This window comes from Spea bombifrons, chromosome 10 (assembly GCF_027358695.1).
Source record: "Spea bombifrons isolate aSpeBom1 chromosome 10, aSpeBom1.2.pri, whole genome shotgun sequence".
Lineage (NCBI taxonomy): Eukaryota > Metazoa > Chordata > Amphibia > Anura > Pelobatidae > Spea > Spea bombifrons.
The window spans coordinates 10,174,711-10,194,556 of record NC_071096.1 but is presented as its reverse complement, the minus strand read 5'-3'; the positions used below and the strand labels follow the sequence as shown (position 1 = coordinate 10,194,556).

At 37.3% G+C, this 19,846-nt stretch overlaps 3 protein-coding genes across 4 annotated transcripts in view; 1 reads left to right on the top strand and 2 right to left on the bottom strand.

The window, feature by feature from the left end:
* Positions 1-15,782, top strand: part of BBOX1 (gamma-butyrobetaine hydroxylase 1) — a 29,190-nt gene extending 13,408 nt beyond the window's left edge. For both annotated transcript variants that reach the window (XM_053449172.1, XM_053449171.1), the window contains exons 4-8: positions 1,205-1,403; positions 11,051-11,156; positions 13,703-13,899; positions 14,092-14,258; positions 15,513-15,782. In XM_053449172.1, the coding sequence (XP_053305147.1) occupies positions 1,205-1,403; positions 11,051-11,156; positions 13,703-13,899; positions 14,092-14,258; positions 15,513-15,691 (848 nt within the window). In that variant the 3' untranslated portion in view covers positions 15,692-15,782. The remainder of the gene's footprint in view (positions 1-1,204; positions 1,404-11,050; positions 11,157-13,702; positions 13,900-14,091; positions 14,259-15,512) is intronic.
* The window catches only part of SLC5A12 (solute carrier family 5 member 12), a 152,735-nt gene that overhangs the window by 87,688 nt on the left and 45,201 nt on the right, over positions 1-19,846 (bottom strand). The window lies entirely within an intron of this gene.
* CCDC34 (coiled-coil domain containing 34) overlaps positions 13,737-19,846 on the bottom strand; it is a 54,793-nt gene continuing 48,683 nt past the window's right edge. Inside the window, exon 7 of the mRNA XM_053449174.1 lies at positions 13,737-13,873. Within this exon, the coding sequence (XP_053305149.1) occupies positions 13,839-13,873 (35 nt within the window). The 3' untranslated portion in view covers positions 13,737-13,838. The remainder of the gene's footprint in view (positions 13,874-19,846) is intronic.

Genomic DNA, 19,846 nt, shown 5'->3' with positions numbered 1-19,846 from the left:
CAGTTCAGGTGCCCCAGTGTGTGCCCACTGGCTGGATATGCCCGGCCGTCAGACACACTTAATATCATTAGGCGGCCAGGGCCAGTCCGGTCTTGTGGTTTTAACGGCTACAAGGGAGCTATTTTATCTTACTAGTGGCTATAAATGTTCAAAAATTAGGATAAAGGGAGGTAGAATAAAGGCTTTATGATGTTAGTTGAAGGTCATGTCTGTTGCAGACAAAAAGTTGAAAGTCTCTGTATCTGTATGTTTGAGTTAAAAGTTAGTCTGTAAATTTCAAACACTCATTGGAAGACGAGCAATGCAGAAATTCTGTTTTGACTCGAGACTCATCAATAAATAATCCCTGTAAATGTATTTCTACATCTGTCACATGTATGTATTCTATCAAACCAAATATGTTCTATGGAATGCATATATAATTGGAAGCATCTGTATCTGCGTATCATCTCCAGTCAGTGGGGGACTACCAAAACAACGAGTTCCCACAGTTTTTTCACCTGTACCCCGCACCAACCAGTTGTAACCATCTTCCCACGACTGAAACATGCTTACAGATCCTTCAGTATTTTTAATGATTAATTTCTGATGTGTGGGTTACCACATACAGACACCATTGTCATATTTCCCTAACACATACAAAGTCCACATTATTCCTGGCACCTACTATCCCCATGTCATAATTCATATCACATTCAGATTACATTTTCTATACTAATCTTCAAATCCTGCCTTATTGTATTTGCCAAGAAGTGTGTTTCTCTCACTTTACTAGAATTTGTCCCGCCTGTTGCTTATTACCAAGACTTTCAGGAAAGTAACTCAATGAAAGGTAGCTCTGTGTCCTTAATATTTTGGGGGATCCGGTCTCTGCTCATTCCCTTTATTTTTTCTTCAAGTAACAGGGTTTAGGTGGCCATGTTCTCTAATTGGGAGATATGTACTTTTGGTATACGTCACTCTTGTTTTGGATTCCATAGGCACATGAATGTTATGTCTTGTGGAGCGGGATAGGGTGTCCTGGCAGTGAAACTGAAAAGCAGTAAAATATATAGCTGTGCAAGTCCAGATGGATAAATGTCATTATTCCCCCACTAGACTACTGGAAACGGGGGTTCTCAAGGGAAGTGTGAATGGACCACTGAGCCGGTGGCTTTTACTAAGAACATGTGATTCATTTATAACCAAGCACTCTATTTTACAGAACACCATCACTGGGGATGTGACCTGCAGATTCCTACCATGTCCTATGAAGATGTCCTTAGGAGTGACCAAAGTGCCTATGAATGGCTGTGCGCTCTACGTAAGGTGGGAATCGTCCTGTTGGAAGGAGCTCCAGTCAAACAAGGGGAATTAGTTACACTTGGCAAGAGAATAGGATATATGAGGCTTACATTTTATGGGTAAGTGCATGCATCATAAAATTGTTGTGATCATTTTGCTGCTTACATTCAGAATTCATCGGAAAGCCTACTATATGGTACCCATTGACTTAGTTTACTGTGGCTATATTATATATATAGATATTTTATTTATTATGAGGAGCCTTTGTGTCTGAGACTGGGATATAATCTGGCCTTTAGGTTTAATATATTTGTGTGAAATAACTAATAAGGGCAGAAAATGACCGTTCTTTGCAATATGGGGAACATCATGGTCCACATTGAAGCAATTGTCCAAGCCTACATTTCCTTAAGAGGGATAAACCTCACATTCAATAAGTAACAACCCAGTTAAAAACCAGTGATTGTGCATGACATGTTAACTACCTGGGTCCATTAATGCAGTTTCTAATGCCCAATATATTCTGCTTTAGCAAGTATTTGAACCACCGGTTGATACTTAATGCGTATAGTCTGTTCCTTAAAAGAAAAGGTATGGTTATGTTTTTGCAGACTATTAAATTGAATGCCTCAGAAAGACCGCAGTATACATCATTCTAAGAAAAAGAGTTTATCTTTTGTAACCTGAGTGCAGAGCTGGCGGCTGTTAGCAGCAGCATTTCTGCAGATGCGCTATAACTGCAAATAAGTCTATATATTTACCATTTAGCCTCTGGAATTTTATTAACTGATACCAGGTAGTCGGCAACATACTAAGAAGTATGGAAAAACCATATGGAAACATAGCAAGCAAATATGTATAGAGCACACACTATAGGGTACCCACATATATACATGTAGACACTCAACCTTTCACAGATGCACTCACAGAACAAATACACATATTGTGTGATATATATATATATATATATATATGTATTTATATATACACACACACACACATACAGTACACAGTGTCCCTCATTCACACAAAATCAACGTACGTTCATTCACACAATGTCCTTGTTACTCGCACAGACAATGTTATATGTGTGAAGCTGATGTCGAGTGCTTCTGTCAGCGTGGTTCAGACCTGTCCTCCTTTACTAACTAATAACACCACAAGAGCAGTCTGCCTATAGTGCATACAAATGCACATGGTATACAGTGTTGATGAATGAGATGACCTGAACCAGTGACCGCAGTGGGAAAATACTGGTATTAAGCACATTCATCAGTAATATTATGCAGTTTGGCTAAAACTTGTCACTGTTTAAGCAGGGTAATGTGCCAATGGCACAGGGTGCTGGTATACATGCTCCAATTCCAATATGCGTGCCATTCATTAACATATCTGGGGCAGCCATCGACAATTTATACAATAGATACATCGATAACTTTACACGGACAAAAACTGAGAAACCTCTGGTAGTTATTCTGAATTTACAAAATGCTCAGCCAGTTTTTAATTATAATTACATTTGTTTCATATACATATATTGTAGATATATTAGATATATTATATTAAGTATGTTATTCAACTAGTTATAGATATTTGAGACAAAGACAGAGAACAAGTTTCCAGAATGGTGAAAGGGTTCTTCGTTTTCCAAGACCATATTTCTAAGTCTCTTAGATCTCTCTCATTTTTTGTCTTTCGTGACTTTAGACTTCACACAGTAGAGAAGGAATGCGACAGATGTATCAGTTTCTGAATCTTTTTCCCTGAATAAACTATACTTGGTAGTTGCTACTGTTTGTTGGTGACGTGACAAGGTTCTGTTGAGCTTGCCAATGAAAACAGTAGGCACTGGGGTCGTCCTATATTCTTATTTCCTCGTGGAATTCCAGCTATGAACACACATCTGACAAATTCCAGATGTCGGGAGCATAGTATGTTGAGACTGTCATGGCCAGACGTGGAGGAAATATTCACCAGAATTTTCTGGACCATTAGATTTGCACAGACCGTGAGACCATAACAAATGCTACGTTTAATTTTGCGGATTAAACATTAACTCTATTTCCTTCAAAACATTTCCTTTTGCATACAGTATCTGTTTAAAATTATGTATTATTATATAATTTGTTTGATTAACCAGGAGTTAACCCCCCCAACATTTCCAGTGTCTGAAACGAGACATTTGTGTTGGGGGCTGTGGTAAGAGGTAGAAATTAGTGAGGGTCATGTGGTTCCCGATGTGGACTGGGCCAATGCCAGTCATGACCCCCCCACTCTACCTGAAGAACCACCACGCAGCGCTCATCTGCACAGCATCATGAGGTGCCCTTGTGGGAGCTATGATTAGATAGCCGGACAGTGCCACAAAATGATGGCTTTCTCCCAAAAAACAGGACTCTTTGGAGGCATGGAAGTTGTAATAAGTTAATTCCCCATTGAGTTTAACTCTTAAGAATTCTCTATGTCTCCAACTGAGGTTTTCCATGGTCTTTAAACTAGGGAAGGACACCTGTGGTTTCACCCTGAAATATTTTACTGAAACTTAAAGTACTTAAAGCTAAAAAACACCATATATATCCCCCCCAAAAATCCCACATTGAAGCTATACATTGGGAGGAAATCCTCCTTGTGTTCACAATGGAAACCAGATTTCTCTTTGGGTCAACAGTATGGATTCATAAAACGTTTTAGTCTTTTACTTATGTTTGCTAACAAAGTATCCAGCGCTTTCTTGGATATTTTGTAGTTTATACCACTACTGTTGTGCTATGGTCAAAGAATTCTGTTGGCCAACCATACCGCAAATAAAGTCCTCAGAGAGTCCTAAGGAATTAACATAACTGCTAGATTTACCAAATATTTCATGACAGACTACCATTTTGTTGACATCATAATTTTGCTGTGATTTCATGTTTTTGAAGGCAGCTTTAAGAACCATACAATAGGCAAAGGGTTCATTGAGTAAATTTGTCTTTAACAACATCTGCCGTCTATGAGAATACTCCCATCATTAGGACTGCTTAGAGACTGGCTACATGCGTTAACATTTTTAAACATAATGCCAGTGGGTAGAAGCCTATATAAATTTGGTGACTTGTTAGGGAAATGATGGAACTGTGAAAATGGTGAATAGAGCAAAACTATCCAGAACTTACAATGTAGTGGTACGTAACCTCATCTTAACATCAATGACACGTTTTAGTGTATGTTGAGTCAAACGCCTTTTTTTTTTTTTTAATGACGATAAATAAAATTACTCAGAAACCACGTTGCTTGTGAGCTTTTGGAATCCTCTTTGTTATAAAGCGATGCCTTTTTCCAGGATGTTGAGCAAACTCATCTGGCCCTTGTCAGTCATATTTCAAAAGACATGAAACACATGTGCAGTGAAGGAGCTTAGGGTAGGGATTGAACGTGTTCGGAGCATGCTGTATCTCAGGCAGGAAGTTCCTTGTTATAAGGTACATTAAGGATTGTAGCGTAGCATGCTAAGCCTCCAAATTAGTGGTAGCAGATCTAAATTGATGGAAAACAGTCTTGGAGACAGATGTAATCTGGACAAAATATCGGCTACCTTATATAGACAAAGCATGGATTTAAGTGTTACAACTTACATTTGCTTACAAGGAGCAAAGAGAAATATAGTGGGAAAATATAGAAATATGCATAAAACCTAATTATCACATTGTCTCCAGATCCATCCATTTTGCTTTAGCTATTCCCTATGTGTTTTTGATTACCCTATAAACTCAAACTGTGTAAAGGTTACGCGGAAGCAAAGCCATAGTAGATGATCAAGCTACACAGAATGCAAACATAGGTCATCGAGTATTCAAGCAATAAATACAAGTGTAAAATAAACAGAACACCAGTTGCAGAACTAAACATGACATGCCCTGTGCATTTAATTGTATATGTGAAACACCATACTGACACTCAGCTGTATTATTATCCAAACACTAGAAAGGACTTTGTCCAGTAATAGCAGTAACCTTGGCGTATATTATTATTTTAACGTCAGGGCGTACCTAGAGGATTTGGCACCCAGGGCGCATCCTGTAAAGACACTGTAATTAATGTTGGCACAAATTTGCCAGCTGGATAAAAACTAGAAAAATAAAAAAAATAACTTATAAATACATTAAATAATGTTTAAATAAATAACTGAACAGATATGATACAGTAATTATTGAACAGATATGATACAGTATAAATCCCATCACTATACACTGAGCCAGACATTGAGGGTAGTGCAGCATAACTCCCATAACTATATACTAAGCCAGACATTGATGTGGTAGGCCTCTGCCCCTGAAACAGCCTGCTGGTGCCACCTGTGCTCCCAAACAGCCTGCCGGAGCTACATGGGCCCCTCAAACAGCCTGCCTGTGCCACCTCTGCCCCTCAAACAGCCTGCCTGTCCCCCTAAACAGACTGCCTGTCCCATTTCTGCCTCTAAACACTCACTCATTCTACCACTCATGATAGGAGGCTGTTCCATTTACCTAAAAAGCTTGCCCGTGCCACATCTCAAACCCCCTAAACAGACTGCCTGTCCCATTTCTGCCTCTAAACACTCACTCATTCTACCACTCATGATAGGAGGCTGTTCCATTTATCTACCACCGTAATCACAATTTATCTAGCAGTTTGAAAACCTTTTAAGATGGGGGTCCTCAAGATAATTAACTCAAATGGTATATTTCAATTAAATATCTTTGGGAACCATGAATTTTAAATAAGGTGGCAGCAGAATGTAACATGATTATTTTCATAAAAATAGGATTCATAAGACTGAAGCAAAAATAGGTTTTAGCCCAAGAGGATTTTATACTCTAGCAGAAAAACAAGTTATATAATTTTTATTTCTTTTACCATTTCCATGTATAAGTTCTGCAGAAATTCTCCTTGCCAAGTCTGCTTCGTAATCTTAAGGCTGTTTCACCACTGTGACCAGAACAGCCAGGGAATCCCATCCAAGATGTTGTTTTTTTTTCTTTCTTTCTAGTTTCAGATAGTAAACGCTTCAGCTTGCATTCATTCCCTTTCCTACCACCTCAACTAAAAGGTTAACAATGTGTTCTGCGGACAAGGACTCCCTCTTTGTCTGAAACAGTTTAAAACTCAATACAGAGGGAGAGAGAGAGCGAAATGAGGTTCTTGGCAACGACACCGCATTCTTTCCAGATTAGAACATAGAAGCAAGACTTTTTTCCTTCACCATAATAAGTTGTAAGCCACATATGACTTAAGTTAATGTCTTCCCCTAGTACAGTTGATGAGCACAATATGAGCATAATTAAAGGAACATGGTTGTTGCAAATGTTCATACAATAGAATAGGTTGTTTCTCATTACTAGGACTGGGAATGAGATGTTTGGCTCGGAATGAGATGTTATATATACAATCAAGAAGCAGTATAAATAATTGCAGGAAGAGTTAGTAAAGACCAATAATGTGTCCATTTCTTTGAGCCAAAATTAATTTGTCATTCTGATGTAGACAGATGGAAAATTTATTTCTGTAGACCTATAACACCTTCCAAGTTGATGATTATTTAAGAGCTGTTTTTAACCATCTACGTGTAGCCTGAGAGCAGGAGCTGCTTCCCCGCTGTGTACGCTTTTTAGTTCAGTTAATTTGAATTCATCCTTCTTATTTGGACAACCCTTTGAATTTTCAGCACATTCCAGGATTAAGGGAGTGACACCAATGGAATTCACTGCCGGATATTTATATAAAAATGTATTGATAAAAATGTTTTTCCATGCTTTGTGTTCTGCTTTATGAATCTCAACCTATATCAGATATTGAGATGAAGAGGAGTAATGCAAAAGGTTAAGGGTCAACTAGTAAAGACGCCCTTGTGTTAATCAACCGGTCTCTGGCATACTCTACACGCTTTCAGTCCTACCATACAATGATGATATCACTTCCACCATTATAGAGCTGGTACAAATAAAAGATATTGAGGTTCTATCATGATTAATAATATCTTGGCTTAACAAAACAATAGAACGTTGAGGATCTAACTGTTGGCTAGTCATAGGCTGGTCACATAATCACCTAGGGAGCTACTGTTTGGCTATATGTCATAACCTACGTATTCCGATCTAAGACGTATAAGTTAATCTTTTCATTGGCTTCATTAGGGCAGTGCAGTAAACATGTAAAGTGCATTGTTCATAAGAAACCCTCTCGGTCTCTTATCCATACTCAATCACTGAGCAGCACAAAATATGATTAGCAGGTAATTTGATGAAAATAGTATTTAAAAGTGATTAAAAAAAATGGTTCATTGTGAGTAAAAAAAGGGATTGGTCACTTTTCCAAATCCAACGCTTTTCAAGTCATTATGCTGAGTTAATTAAGCTAGTAATGTTTGATTAACTTTTGCCATATGTATATAAATATGCTTTATGTACATGGGATTTCAAGATATGCTTATTCCTCCTCATTTAATTATTAATCATTGTCTCATGGGTTGAACCCAGCAAACATTTTGAGCTCCTACAAAAGAGGGGCATCAGAGGAGGAAAGAGGGACAGAGGGATTTGGGTTGTAAAGAGAGAATATTCCTCCTAAAAAGGACCCTTGGCAGGAACGTTATTGTTTATGAGGTCTATTCCACATGTGCTAGTCTTGAAAATAAATAATGTAAGCAGTTCTTGTGTTACGACCCATATGTGTTGTAGCTCTTTGTTTGCTTTTTAGAAGCCCGTAGGGCTAATATAAGGTAGCAGCAAACACTATTCTGTGTCTCCAATACCTTTTTTTAATAGAAATGGAACCATTTATAGCACGTGTTAATGAGTCCACAAGGCCTGGAAATAGATCTAGAGGGTCATTTTTTACTGTGTATAATGAAGCCATGCAAATGTAGGTGGGTAAGTAAACTAAGTCATTCTGTAATTCTAGCAGTTGTTAATATTGTAAGTAATACGTTTAGTTGCATAAATGTGAAAATCACACCTTGATGCTATGGGAGAACAAGAAAGTACAAGCTAGACCTTCAAAATCTGTGTTACGGATGAAGCATAGAACATTCAGGTGACTAGGTATGGCTCTATTGATACATTTAACCCAAGTACATAATGACATTTTAAAGGTATAACAAAGTTGTTTACAATAATAATAATATGTCCTTTCAAAGCCATATGGTTATTTTTGCCCAATTTTATATGACTTTTTCTTCACCATCATATATTTTTTCCCTTCTGTATTTTGTCCACTTTGTCCTGGGCATTTGTTTTGTTAACACCTTGGAAGGAGTAGTTTATACTGTTGATGTGTGTTCTCTTCTGGAGATAGTTGGTATGCAGATTTTCCTGTTGGACATTGTGACAAGAAGCTAGGACTATGGACTCTTGTTGACCTCCAGAGATTAATTTCATGGCCAAGCCAAGTTGCTCAGACCAGCTAAGTTCACTAAAACTGACCTAATATCTATTCACTAACGAGACATTGACAACCTACTCAACAACAGTTTAGTCGATGAGACTACCAACTTACTGTAGGTTGCTATGAAAGGTCTGTCTGCTTAGCGAAATTTGATGTAAGTAGACTGTCGAGTCGGAAGAAAAAGTTCAGTACACTTAATTTTACAACCCTGGAGAATGGAGCTTAACTATGGATTCTATTAAGCTCGACAGGGCCACCAGACTCAACAGACTCTCATGGCAGCTTGAATGACAAGCTTGACAATCAAGTCCACAGCATTCAAGTCGAACTATATAAATAGTGCTTATTGGGCCACTGAGAAGACATGCAAGATTGTCTGAAATAGAATATGAGGTTGCTTTCACTTAATAAATATGTATAGATATGTATAAATATGTAAAAAATGTCTAATTATTTCTTTACATTGGGAGAAAACTAATGATGACAACTCTTTCCAAACTTCAAAGACACGAACACATTGTTTCTATACTTATAGTATGTTAAAACACTTACTACATCATTGACCTCCATTTTGGTGTCAAAATTGTGTTTTAAAAGGCATCTGGGAGGCAGCTGTATAGTCAACAATATTACACTGTCATATTATTAGACTTCTTTCCACTTAACTCATAACATGTCACTTTGTGGAACGCTGAGATCACATGTTTTCACCTCCTCTCCATCAATGTCGTTTAATAATATATACAGCTGGTTTATAACCATTACAATATTAAAACAAGAGCCACCTGAAGTGTGCAAGTTCGTGATCTTGTTACTTGAACAACACAGGAGAAAATATCGCTGTTTTGGTATTCCAACTGAGCAAGGTTTGTTCACTTTTGTAGCAGATTCTTGGTGCACTGGCAGAAGGGTGCATCCATTGCAGTAATCATGATTATTGGTGAATAAGCACCGGTATAAAGATGATACAATGCAGGCTGTTCTCAGTACTTTGTATTTTAACCCAACTATGAATGGGTATTATTTCGCCCATTCACTACTTTAACTCAAGAAATAGTAGGTATTTGTTGGTCAAGAAAACTGCAAGTTACTATATATATATATATATATATATATATATATATATATATATATATATTGGGGCCACTGGATTCTAGACCCCATGCTCACTAATTATATTTAGGGTTTTTTGAGTTTTGTACTCACAGAGTAAACATGTATATTATATATAGTAGAAGTTCCCTCTGTTCATTCATATTGTTGGTTCACTGGAAAATCCAGTTGTACGCTGTCTATTCATCAACTAAAGAGTTAGGTTGTATTGAGTAATATGGCTGAAATCTCTCTAAATTCATTAACAGAAGAGTTGACTTACAGTGCATTTTCACCCCAAATATGAACATTCAACATATACGAAGTAAACACATCACAAACTATATGCTGCATTACTAATTAAAAAAATAAAACTCAATGATTTAATATAACTTTTAATATAGGTTCCATCCTAGCTGATGTGGATATGATTATGCTACATTTAAATCTACTCCCGATTCCTGATTATTTTTTTTTAGAGTTTTATAAAACATTTTGCAAACATATAAGGAAATACAGAGCAGCCACATGCGGTGTTTTGCTTTAAGCGACTGAGCAATAAACTTTGGGATGTTTCACATCCCTATAAAAACTCACAGAATGCTTTTTTAAAAGGGACTATCTTTTGACATAAGTACGGCAATTTACACGTAGACTAATAAAAAGCTACTTTGTTTGATAGTATTTAAATATTAGATGACATTGCAAGAAAGAACCCAAGATTACTGTCCCAGCTCGTTTCCTATACAACATAAAACAATAAGACTTAGCGCCATAAGGACCGTTTCTACCATGAGTTGATGTGGGTAGAAACCAACGTTCTGGTCATTCTGATGACCGCCATTGGAAAAAATGTCATCAATGAGGTCTATTCACTTATGTCCAAAAATAAAAGTAAGTAAATTAAGTAAAGAAGCCGTTAATAGCTCAACCACTGTTATATATCTAAAAATAATGTAACATTTCCGAATGCCTGAAAGCCTTGCTGTTACGTATGATCTATTTTTGGAAAGGTTGAAAGTGTTATTCAAAGTACCGTGGTTACGTGTACTCAGGAGTTAATGTCCATGATGAAGATAACACTAAACAACTCCAAGGTGACCCAACATACAACAAACAAGCAGTTACAGACATAGGTCGTTATAGCATACAATATGACATCTTGTATTTCTGATTCTGTTTATCCTTTGTAAAAGAACCCAGAAATCTCATGATGTATCAACTGAACTCGATAATGTTCTTGGTTCATCGTAATATATCTGTTGTCTTGAAGGTACACCTGGCAAGTCCAAGACAAGATAGATGCAAATAATGTTGCCTACACATCACGGAAATTAAGCCTTCACACAGATTATCCAGCTCTTCAATATCCCCCAGGGGTAAGTAACTTTTTGTAACAAAATAATAGCCCCTACTCCACAGAACACAATGAAATGGGTGTTACCGCAACTGAGCTACAAAGCTACAGAACAGTGTATGTGACAGCCAGCCGTTTTGGGAAGGGTGTCATTTCTAGTGCTAAGGCTTGGAAGGGTAGATTTCCACTTGGCAGCCTAGAGCTTGTGGTAATATAAGAACAGAATAATACGATCCATAATGATGTGCTTGTCCATTCCATGTTCCATTGGTGAGCATGACACCTGCTAATTTGGCACCATGTGTAATGCTCCAAATCTGTTTTTTAAAGGGGCATTCCAATGTCTTATAGAGCCCCACCAATGAAGAATGTATATTAAAGTGCTCTGTACTTTAATATGCATTTGTTAACATGTAGGAAAAAAAACTTTTGGAGAAGCTGCAGTTCCAAAGCTGCAGCACCCCACTCCTCATGGTCCTAATTTTTGCAGCAGTTTTTGCAGGAGGAGAAATTATAATTTACAGGGACACATATATATATATATCATATGCATTAAAATGCATAAAGTGCATTAGAGTGCACCTTCCAGTGAATAGACACCAGATCCAGGTTAATCGCTGGCCAATTCGTTACTCTACTGCCTGAGAGTAGTGCATTTTTCTTAAGACAAAAAGTTAGCAACATTTGATCATGATCAATTTTGCCTGGTGGCCAGCACCCAGATTGCACCCACAGGACTTGCCACAGCAACCAGATTGCATCACAGGATTTGCCCCACCACCCAGTTTACACACAGGATTTGCCCAGATTGCATCCACAAGATTTATCCGGCACCCAAGTTATACCCATAGTGGTCTCTGCTCTCAGTCTGGCTCAGGCGCACCCTTTATTCCTTCTATAGACTGTCAAAATACACACATATACTCTGTCCTTACAAATGCCGGCCCATAAACACACATACCTGTACACTCACACATACACTACATTCACACTTGCCCTGAACACTCTGGCTTAAACTTGCCCTTGCAATCACACACGTTCTTGCCCTTAGACATACTTGCCGTAACATTCCAACACTGACACACACTCTCTTTCTCCCTTATCTCTATCTTCTTTCTCATTATCCCTCCCCTTTTTGAGTCTCCTTTTTCTCATTATATTACCCATTTTTCTTTATCTACCCGATTTCTCTTTACTTCTCTTCTTTCTCATTATCCTCCCCTTCTCTCTATATCTCCCCTTTCTCTCCACACCTTATTATTGTCTCCTTATATCTTACTCTTTATCTCTCCATTGTCTCACTATCTATTCTATACTATCTCTTATAGTATAGTATACTATAAGGGGCGTGAGGTCAGTTCCTTGTATATACTCCTTTATAATATTTATAATTCCTCTCTTCTCATCATAGATGAGGCTCCACTAATCATTTTGCTTAGGGCTCTAAGAAACTTACAACATCCCAAGATTACGGGTGATGCTTCCCGTAGCTGCTGCAGGGGCAGACCTTTTCAAAGTCACGTATGAACAAAGATGTCAAAGAACCTTCTTTATCTAAACCCTGGAGAATAAACGGTTTCTTAAAATAACATTTTGTGTTTTAAATCAATAACTCATACAGTCGACTGGGGAAACGGTAAACATACAAAGAGAAAAAAAAACATAGGTACGCCATTGTATACATGAGAACAGATGTGTCTGAGCTCATATCAACGTGTCTGCCAAGAATTACACAGACCCATAGGATTCAGAGGTCCTGTACCGTTCCCTGCATCCTGAGTAACCACGCTTTTACGCGCACACTTTGAAAGTAAATCCAGGTTTTATTATGTCATCAACTGGCTTCTTCTAAAAATAATTAGTATTCTAAAACTGTATTCTGATCAAACTTTAGTACAATAACGATTACAAAGGTAGGCTTCTCTTGACAACAGCAGCTGTCCAGATGTTCCGATAACTTTAACGCACATTATGCCCAGCATGCTGGAAGTTCTGGTCCAACACTGCCTCCAGATTACTAGCCAAGCATTATGGGAGTGGGGTTCATTCAGAATCATAGCATACACTCATGTTTCATTAAACATACATGGAGCTGGAACAGAACGTTGTTAACTTTACATTTTAAGATTACAAAGGTTGTACCCAAACTCCGACTTATTATATATAATTCTATAAATGTAGCTTTCAGTACCAGATGTAAGAAGAACTTTACTGTCCAGATGTTAAACATGCTTTGTTGGTTAAATGGTTAAATATGTATATATTTAACAGGATAATCATTTTGATTAAGCTGTCCTCTTAAGGATTTCCACTGTGATATTTTTATGCAGTCATTTCTACAAAAAAAAACACATGAAAGTTATAAGAAAGACAGAACTTTATTCCAGTGAGGGGTACTCCAAAAACCGCTGCCCGTCATCTGTTCTAGATCTGTAAAAACCACTACAATGGCATACTAAAATAATCGACAATATCCTTTTCGTGCGAAAGGGTCCGGTAGTTTGAGCCAAAGTTAGTTTATACGAAGCATGCAGATATATAACAAGTCATTTATATCGCACGTAACAGGTACAGTTTCTCCACTGCTTGAAACAAGCAGAATCTGGAGGTGAGAGTGAAATGGTAGACGGGTTCCACGTGTGCCATCAACTTCGAGAGCAGAATCCCGAAGCATTCAACATTCTCACGTCTACGCAAGTTGACTTCACGGACACTGGGGTTGATTACTGTGATTTTGCACTGCAATCCAAACAACAAATTATAGAGTAAGTGTATTTGGCCTGTTAAAATTATCACGTTCTTGATTATGCTGAATAAACCAGAAAATATATTTTTTACGAAGCTAATGTCTGCCCTCCACTGGTGGAAAAGGGTACAGCAGTTAATGATGATAATTTTGTTTGGTAATACTTGAATTTAGTTTACTAAATTTGAAAATATGCTTCTTTTTCTTCTAGATTAGACCATAATGGTGGTCTCCTCCGGATTAATTTTAATAATGCAACAAGAGACTCAGTGTTCAATATACCAGCTAAAAAAGTCCAGCCATTTTACTCCTCTCTGAAGGAATTTGTCAACCTTCTGAACAGACCAGAAAATACATTCTCCTTCAAAATGAAACCAGGTTAGTAAATAAGTTAACTGTATAAAATTCTGGAGATATGATTTGCTTTTATTAAAGATGGTTGCCAACGGTCATGATTTTCAATTTTCAACAACTCTTAGCAGTTGAAGGGACAACGAGCGAAGGACAACAATGCATTTTCCTGCATTCCATCTAGAGATTCACATTATTATTATCTTTTATTAATATAGCTCCAACAATTTACGCAGCGCTTAATACAATACATATATTCAAGGGGTCTGACAAGATGAGCATACATCGAGGAAGTCCCATTGAAGAAAAATGTTCCCCTTGAGTGCAAAATACTGTTCTGTGTACAGTAATAGTAACGTAGTTATTTAGGTTGAAAAAAAACACACAAGTCAAAGACACTCTCGTTGTTGATCCAGAAGAAGGCAAGAAAGCCATACTGAAGCAATTTCCAATTGTGGCTCAAAAAGGGAAAACATTCCTTCTTTACTCCAAAATGGATCCATCTGATTTCTCACTGGATCAACAAGCTAGTCCTGTCCTTATAACCAATTATATCCAGCCTAATCTTAAAAGCAGCAATTGAATCTGGTAACACAATGTCTATTTATAGTGAAATTTTAATTGTAATTACTGTTTTAGATGATTATTCCTTTCTTCGAGTGTGAATGGATGTCCTCTTGTTCTTTGTACAGTTCTATTAATGAACAGGTCATCAGAGTGTGACTGGTATTGTCGCCGTATATAATCTAGGTTAGCGCTCCAAAACAAAAAACTAGTTTTTTGCTAATTTTGTTCCAATATCCTCTCTTTAACTGCAGACCTGGAGGCTGCCATTTTTTCAGTCATGTGATCTTCTGGATGACTTTTTATGCTCAAACACCACACTGAGCTGATAATCTATGGCAATGCTAATGAAGTTCGTTTGATTAGACAGAGTACTGCTAGTAATAAGAACTTGGTGGGAATTCCATTTAGGGTCCATGGGAAATGAGGGCGCGAGTGACCACTGGTTTATGACATAAAACTATGGGACCTTTTACCCTGTTTTACAAAATGAACCCTTGTTTCCAAAAACGCTTAAGTGCTTTAAAAAAAAACTGACATGAAAACCTATATCCTGCTTGTCGTAGATTATTCACTTATTTTAATGTATTTTCTTAGTTGAAAAAACATTCCATTCATGTACTAATACTGAATCTCCAGTTTATTTTATTTTTAGGTGTTTATTATATTTAGCTAAATATTTCATTTCACATGAATTGATTGTTGCTTTATGATCAGGTCAAGTGGTGACGTTTGACAACTGGCGAATTCTACACGGACGCAAGAGCTACGAATCAGGAGTAGAGGTATCACGCCATCTGGAAGGCTCCTACCTGGACTGGGATGTAGTCATGTCCAGAATGAGATCTTTAAAAAGGAAACTTCAGAACCAAAATGGATTTCCTCCTGTACTGTAATAAAAGAATAGGAATGTGTAAATGTATGGGGAAACGTAAATAGCAGGTCACGTTTAGGTAAAATAAATTGTGCTAGTTATTTCAATGCAAACGTCTTGGAAATGACCACTGATGTTGATTCTTGAGAGATTATCAAATTATGTTCACATACCTTGTACTGTCTTTGTCAGAGGCATTTAAATCCATTTTTAAATAATTTAATGTTTAAATATATGTTGCTATTGCGAATATGAAACACTGGACACAAAGGTTTAGCCAAAGGGAAAAATAAACACTAGAGAGCCAAACATTCAGGGAGGTAATCTAGTTGGCCGAGTGGCAGGTCCAAGGTAGGGCTACGGCCTCCATGCTAGTTAGCCATAGGCAGATAACACTATTAAATGATTGGGCTCCCCAGGGTCCAATCAGATCAAAGATCTTCAGAGAAGAGCGACAGCCTTCAGCCTGTGGGGGCAGGCCCAGCAAAATTAAAAAGAAAAACAAGCTTGAGACAGAGGCCTAAAAGTTTTAGATCATGGCAGTCCAGGGGGCAATTGTCTCTCTACCATCCTCGTCAGCCGCCCCCTGAAAATCTCCCTTGTAAACCTTCTCGTTTGCTTCTGATGGTTCATACCGCCATGCTATATTTCCCTGTGCTGTGTCACCTCGTGAGGTGGCGTATCTGGATGGCATTAATTCCCAGCACTCGTCATAAAAGAGATCCATAAATAAATCACAGGAAACAATATTATGTCTGCTAATTATTGCACCATGCACTATATACCATGCTGCTAGTTGTGTATTTGCCTTCAGAGATGGAGTCTCTAGCTGTTCAGCTCACATAGGATCTGGTTCTGGTTCTAAAAAACAAAAACAAAAATTTGGTTCTGGTTCTAAAAAACAAAAACTGTATGAATTGACCAAACGTCAAGGCACACTCTCAATAGGGTGAGAACCTACTCTCACCTCCTACATAGTGGGCACACAAAGCAGTTTATACTGCTACCAAAACCTTATTAATGTGTTGGGGGAGGTGCAATTAAACCTCCTCCCATTTAACCTCTGGACAGCAAGCTGCAACCAGACTGATGAGGAGCCAACAACCTCTGGTTCTGGTCCTAGCAAAAACTCATCAGTCATACTCGTTCTTCCATGAATAGCCCACTAAAACTATTCCCACTTGTACAGAATTCTTGACTTACTAATTAATTGTTTTACCTTGTGACTTCCCATGATTACGGATCTCAGATCTTCATATATTTCTCATCATAGTACCTACCAGAATCTAACCATAAATTGTCCTACAAGCAGTACTTTTTTCGTGGACTAATGGTGGTTCATATGTAAGGAGGTCCTACATCCCAGGCAACCATTAAGTTGGATGGGGTTTAAAGTGGTGTAAGCTGCTATGTATGCATCTGCAATGCAATATTTTCTGTTGAATACGAATGGCTGACCCTAAGAATTTTACAATTTATTTCACAGTTATGAATCCAACATTGTGTATTTACTGGTATTTTAAATGTGTTTCTTTGTTGTTTTCTGCGAAGAAGCCTACAGAGAATACTGGTTAGTTCAACACTGTCTGGTCACCAATTAAATCGCAGTCATATGCTGTGTAATTATATGACAATTTCTAAGTATCAGCAACACAATTACTATTTACTTAAATAATATGCAGTGAAAGTACATTATCATGTTATTATAATACATTTATCCTGGGCCCTAGAGATTTAAAAAAAAAAACACTGGGGGAGCGATAGAATCTATTTGTAAACTTTAGTGGGTCCAAGTACCTTCCATTCATTTATACAACTACCCATTAATATATATATATATATATATATATATATATATATATATATATATATATATATATATATATATATATACATATATATATATATATATATATATTCCCAGTTTAAGGTATCTTTTTTTTTCTTTGCCCTAATGTATCGGTTTTGTCAGACCCTTTAAATGTATGTACTGTAAGAACCACTGCTTATATTGTTGGGGTTACGTAAATAAAACCTATTAAAAACAATAACTGAAAAAGGGGAACGCTAATGGACTTTTGAATATCTTGTTCTCAGCATCAGTTTTATTATCAACTTGTAGCAATCTCTCCCAGCCAGTAGATGGCAGGGGTTAACCATTCCTGTCCAGTGTCTTTCGACAGTAAAAGTTAGTATCAAATCAAAGGGGGAATCTTTAAATGGGCAATCTTGAGCGCTGAGTCGGCCATTAGTGATCATGGTCAGATAACTGTAATCTAATGATTGCATCGGGGTAATCTGCAATGGACAAACTGATTGGAGTTTTTTTCACCTTGTTAACTATGTAACCTTGGGTATTAAGTAAAGTGAACTTGGATGCAATATTGAACTCCGGGGCAACCCTATAATGTAAAGAACTGAGAACTCTTAGCAGTAGTGGAGTTTGATGGGAACTCAAAACTTAGCTTTACAGCAACATGGAGTTTCATGAAGACCCAAACACAACTCAGGCAGGTCTTTGGAATCATGGCGCTGAATGTGTAGAGTTCCTGAATGTAACACCAAAATGAGGGTCTGTTTCCTAATTCATTCCACAGTAGAATCTCCCTTACGAAAAAATTACTGCAGTTTTTCTGAAGTAATACTGCAGTTTTTTGGACATGAAAAAACTGCAATACTGCACTTTTACTGCAGTATTACTGCACATTTACTGCAGTTTTACTGCATTTGTACTTCACTGTACTGCAGTTTTACTGCAGTTATTTTTGTACGGAAGTACAAATGCAATAAAGCTACAGTACATTGAAGTACAACTGTAGGTTTGCAATATAAAAAAAAAAGTGCGGTAAATGTGCAGTAATAATGCAGTACAGTGAAGTACAAATGCAGTAAAACTGCAGTAAATGTGCAGTAATACTGCAGTAAAAGTGCAGTATTGCAGTTTTTTCATGTCCAAAAAACTGCAGTATTACTTCAGAAAAACTGCAGTAATTTTTCGTAAGGGCTTAGATTTAGAAAGAATCACATATATGTTTTTAAGACCTCAAACATCAAAACAAGCAGAATAGACGGGCCGTATAGTTCTTATCTGCCATTACATTCTATGTTTCTATAAGCTTATGTAACTGTGAATGTTAGTCCATTCAAACATATCGTAAATCTCTTTGGTCCATGGGAGCTTTATGGTTAAATATCCATATTTTGCATGAGCTCATTTGATTATTCATAGTACCTTCACAAACTTCCAGAAGACCATCTTAGCAGCCATTTTGAATTCCCGTACGGTAAATCGATTCCTCTAATTTCAGAACAATAATACATTTCATGTGGTTTGATTTTAGTAAAATATCTTGTACTTAATCATCATTTAATAACTTAACAATGGAACAGAATGAATGGACCATTGCTGCTTGAGAAAAATGGGGTTGTTAGGCAAAGTCTGGCATGTTAAAACATCTTAACATCTTATTTTCATCAGGATATAGCAGTATAGCCATGATGCGTTTTACAAGTGAATTAAGGAAAAATGTATGGAGCATGTATTTACATTTTGCAAAAAACCACACCTTTTATGGATTCATTATTTGTATTTTTTTTGTAATTTTCTATGGCTGCTAATTACACCAGCATTAATTGAAAGAGAAAAGTAGAGCCAAATAAAATATAGCAGCTACGATAAGCATTTAAACAGACTGAGAAAAATTATTTATTTTACACCAGATAGAAATAGTGGAAACATTTTTTCTAAGGAAACCAATTACATTTGTGATATTAAGTAAACTTCATTCTGGCAGTATGAGCAGATTTGACTGCTAGGGTTAATGGTTTCTGGGCGAGACATACCGTACTACTTGACTTTTACTCTTTAAGGACTTAATGTGGTTTAAGAAGTCTACAGTCTTGGTCTTTAAACCCCTATGGGGCTCCTCTGTTTGGTGGCTATAGGGTAGGGATGGGCCGGAGGAGGTCAGGCTAGTTACCCAGGGTACATGGCTAGTCATTAGTTGGAGAAGTGAAACCTGGATGTGGTAGGGATCAAACGCTTATTATTTTTAAGTATAGAATTATGATCACGTTTATGGGCCACTAGAGATATACGCCCCCCCCCAATACAATGTCAATTTAACGGGGTGTTTTTTATAGTCTCAAGAAAAACTATAGAGGGTGATAAAATATT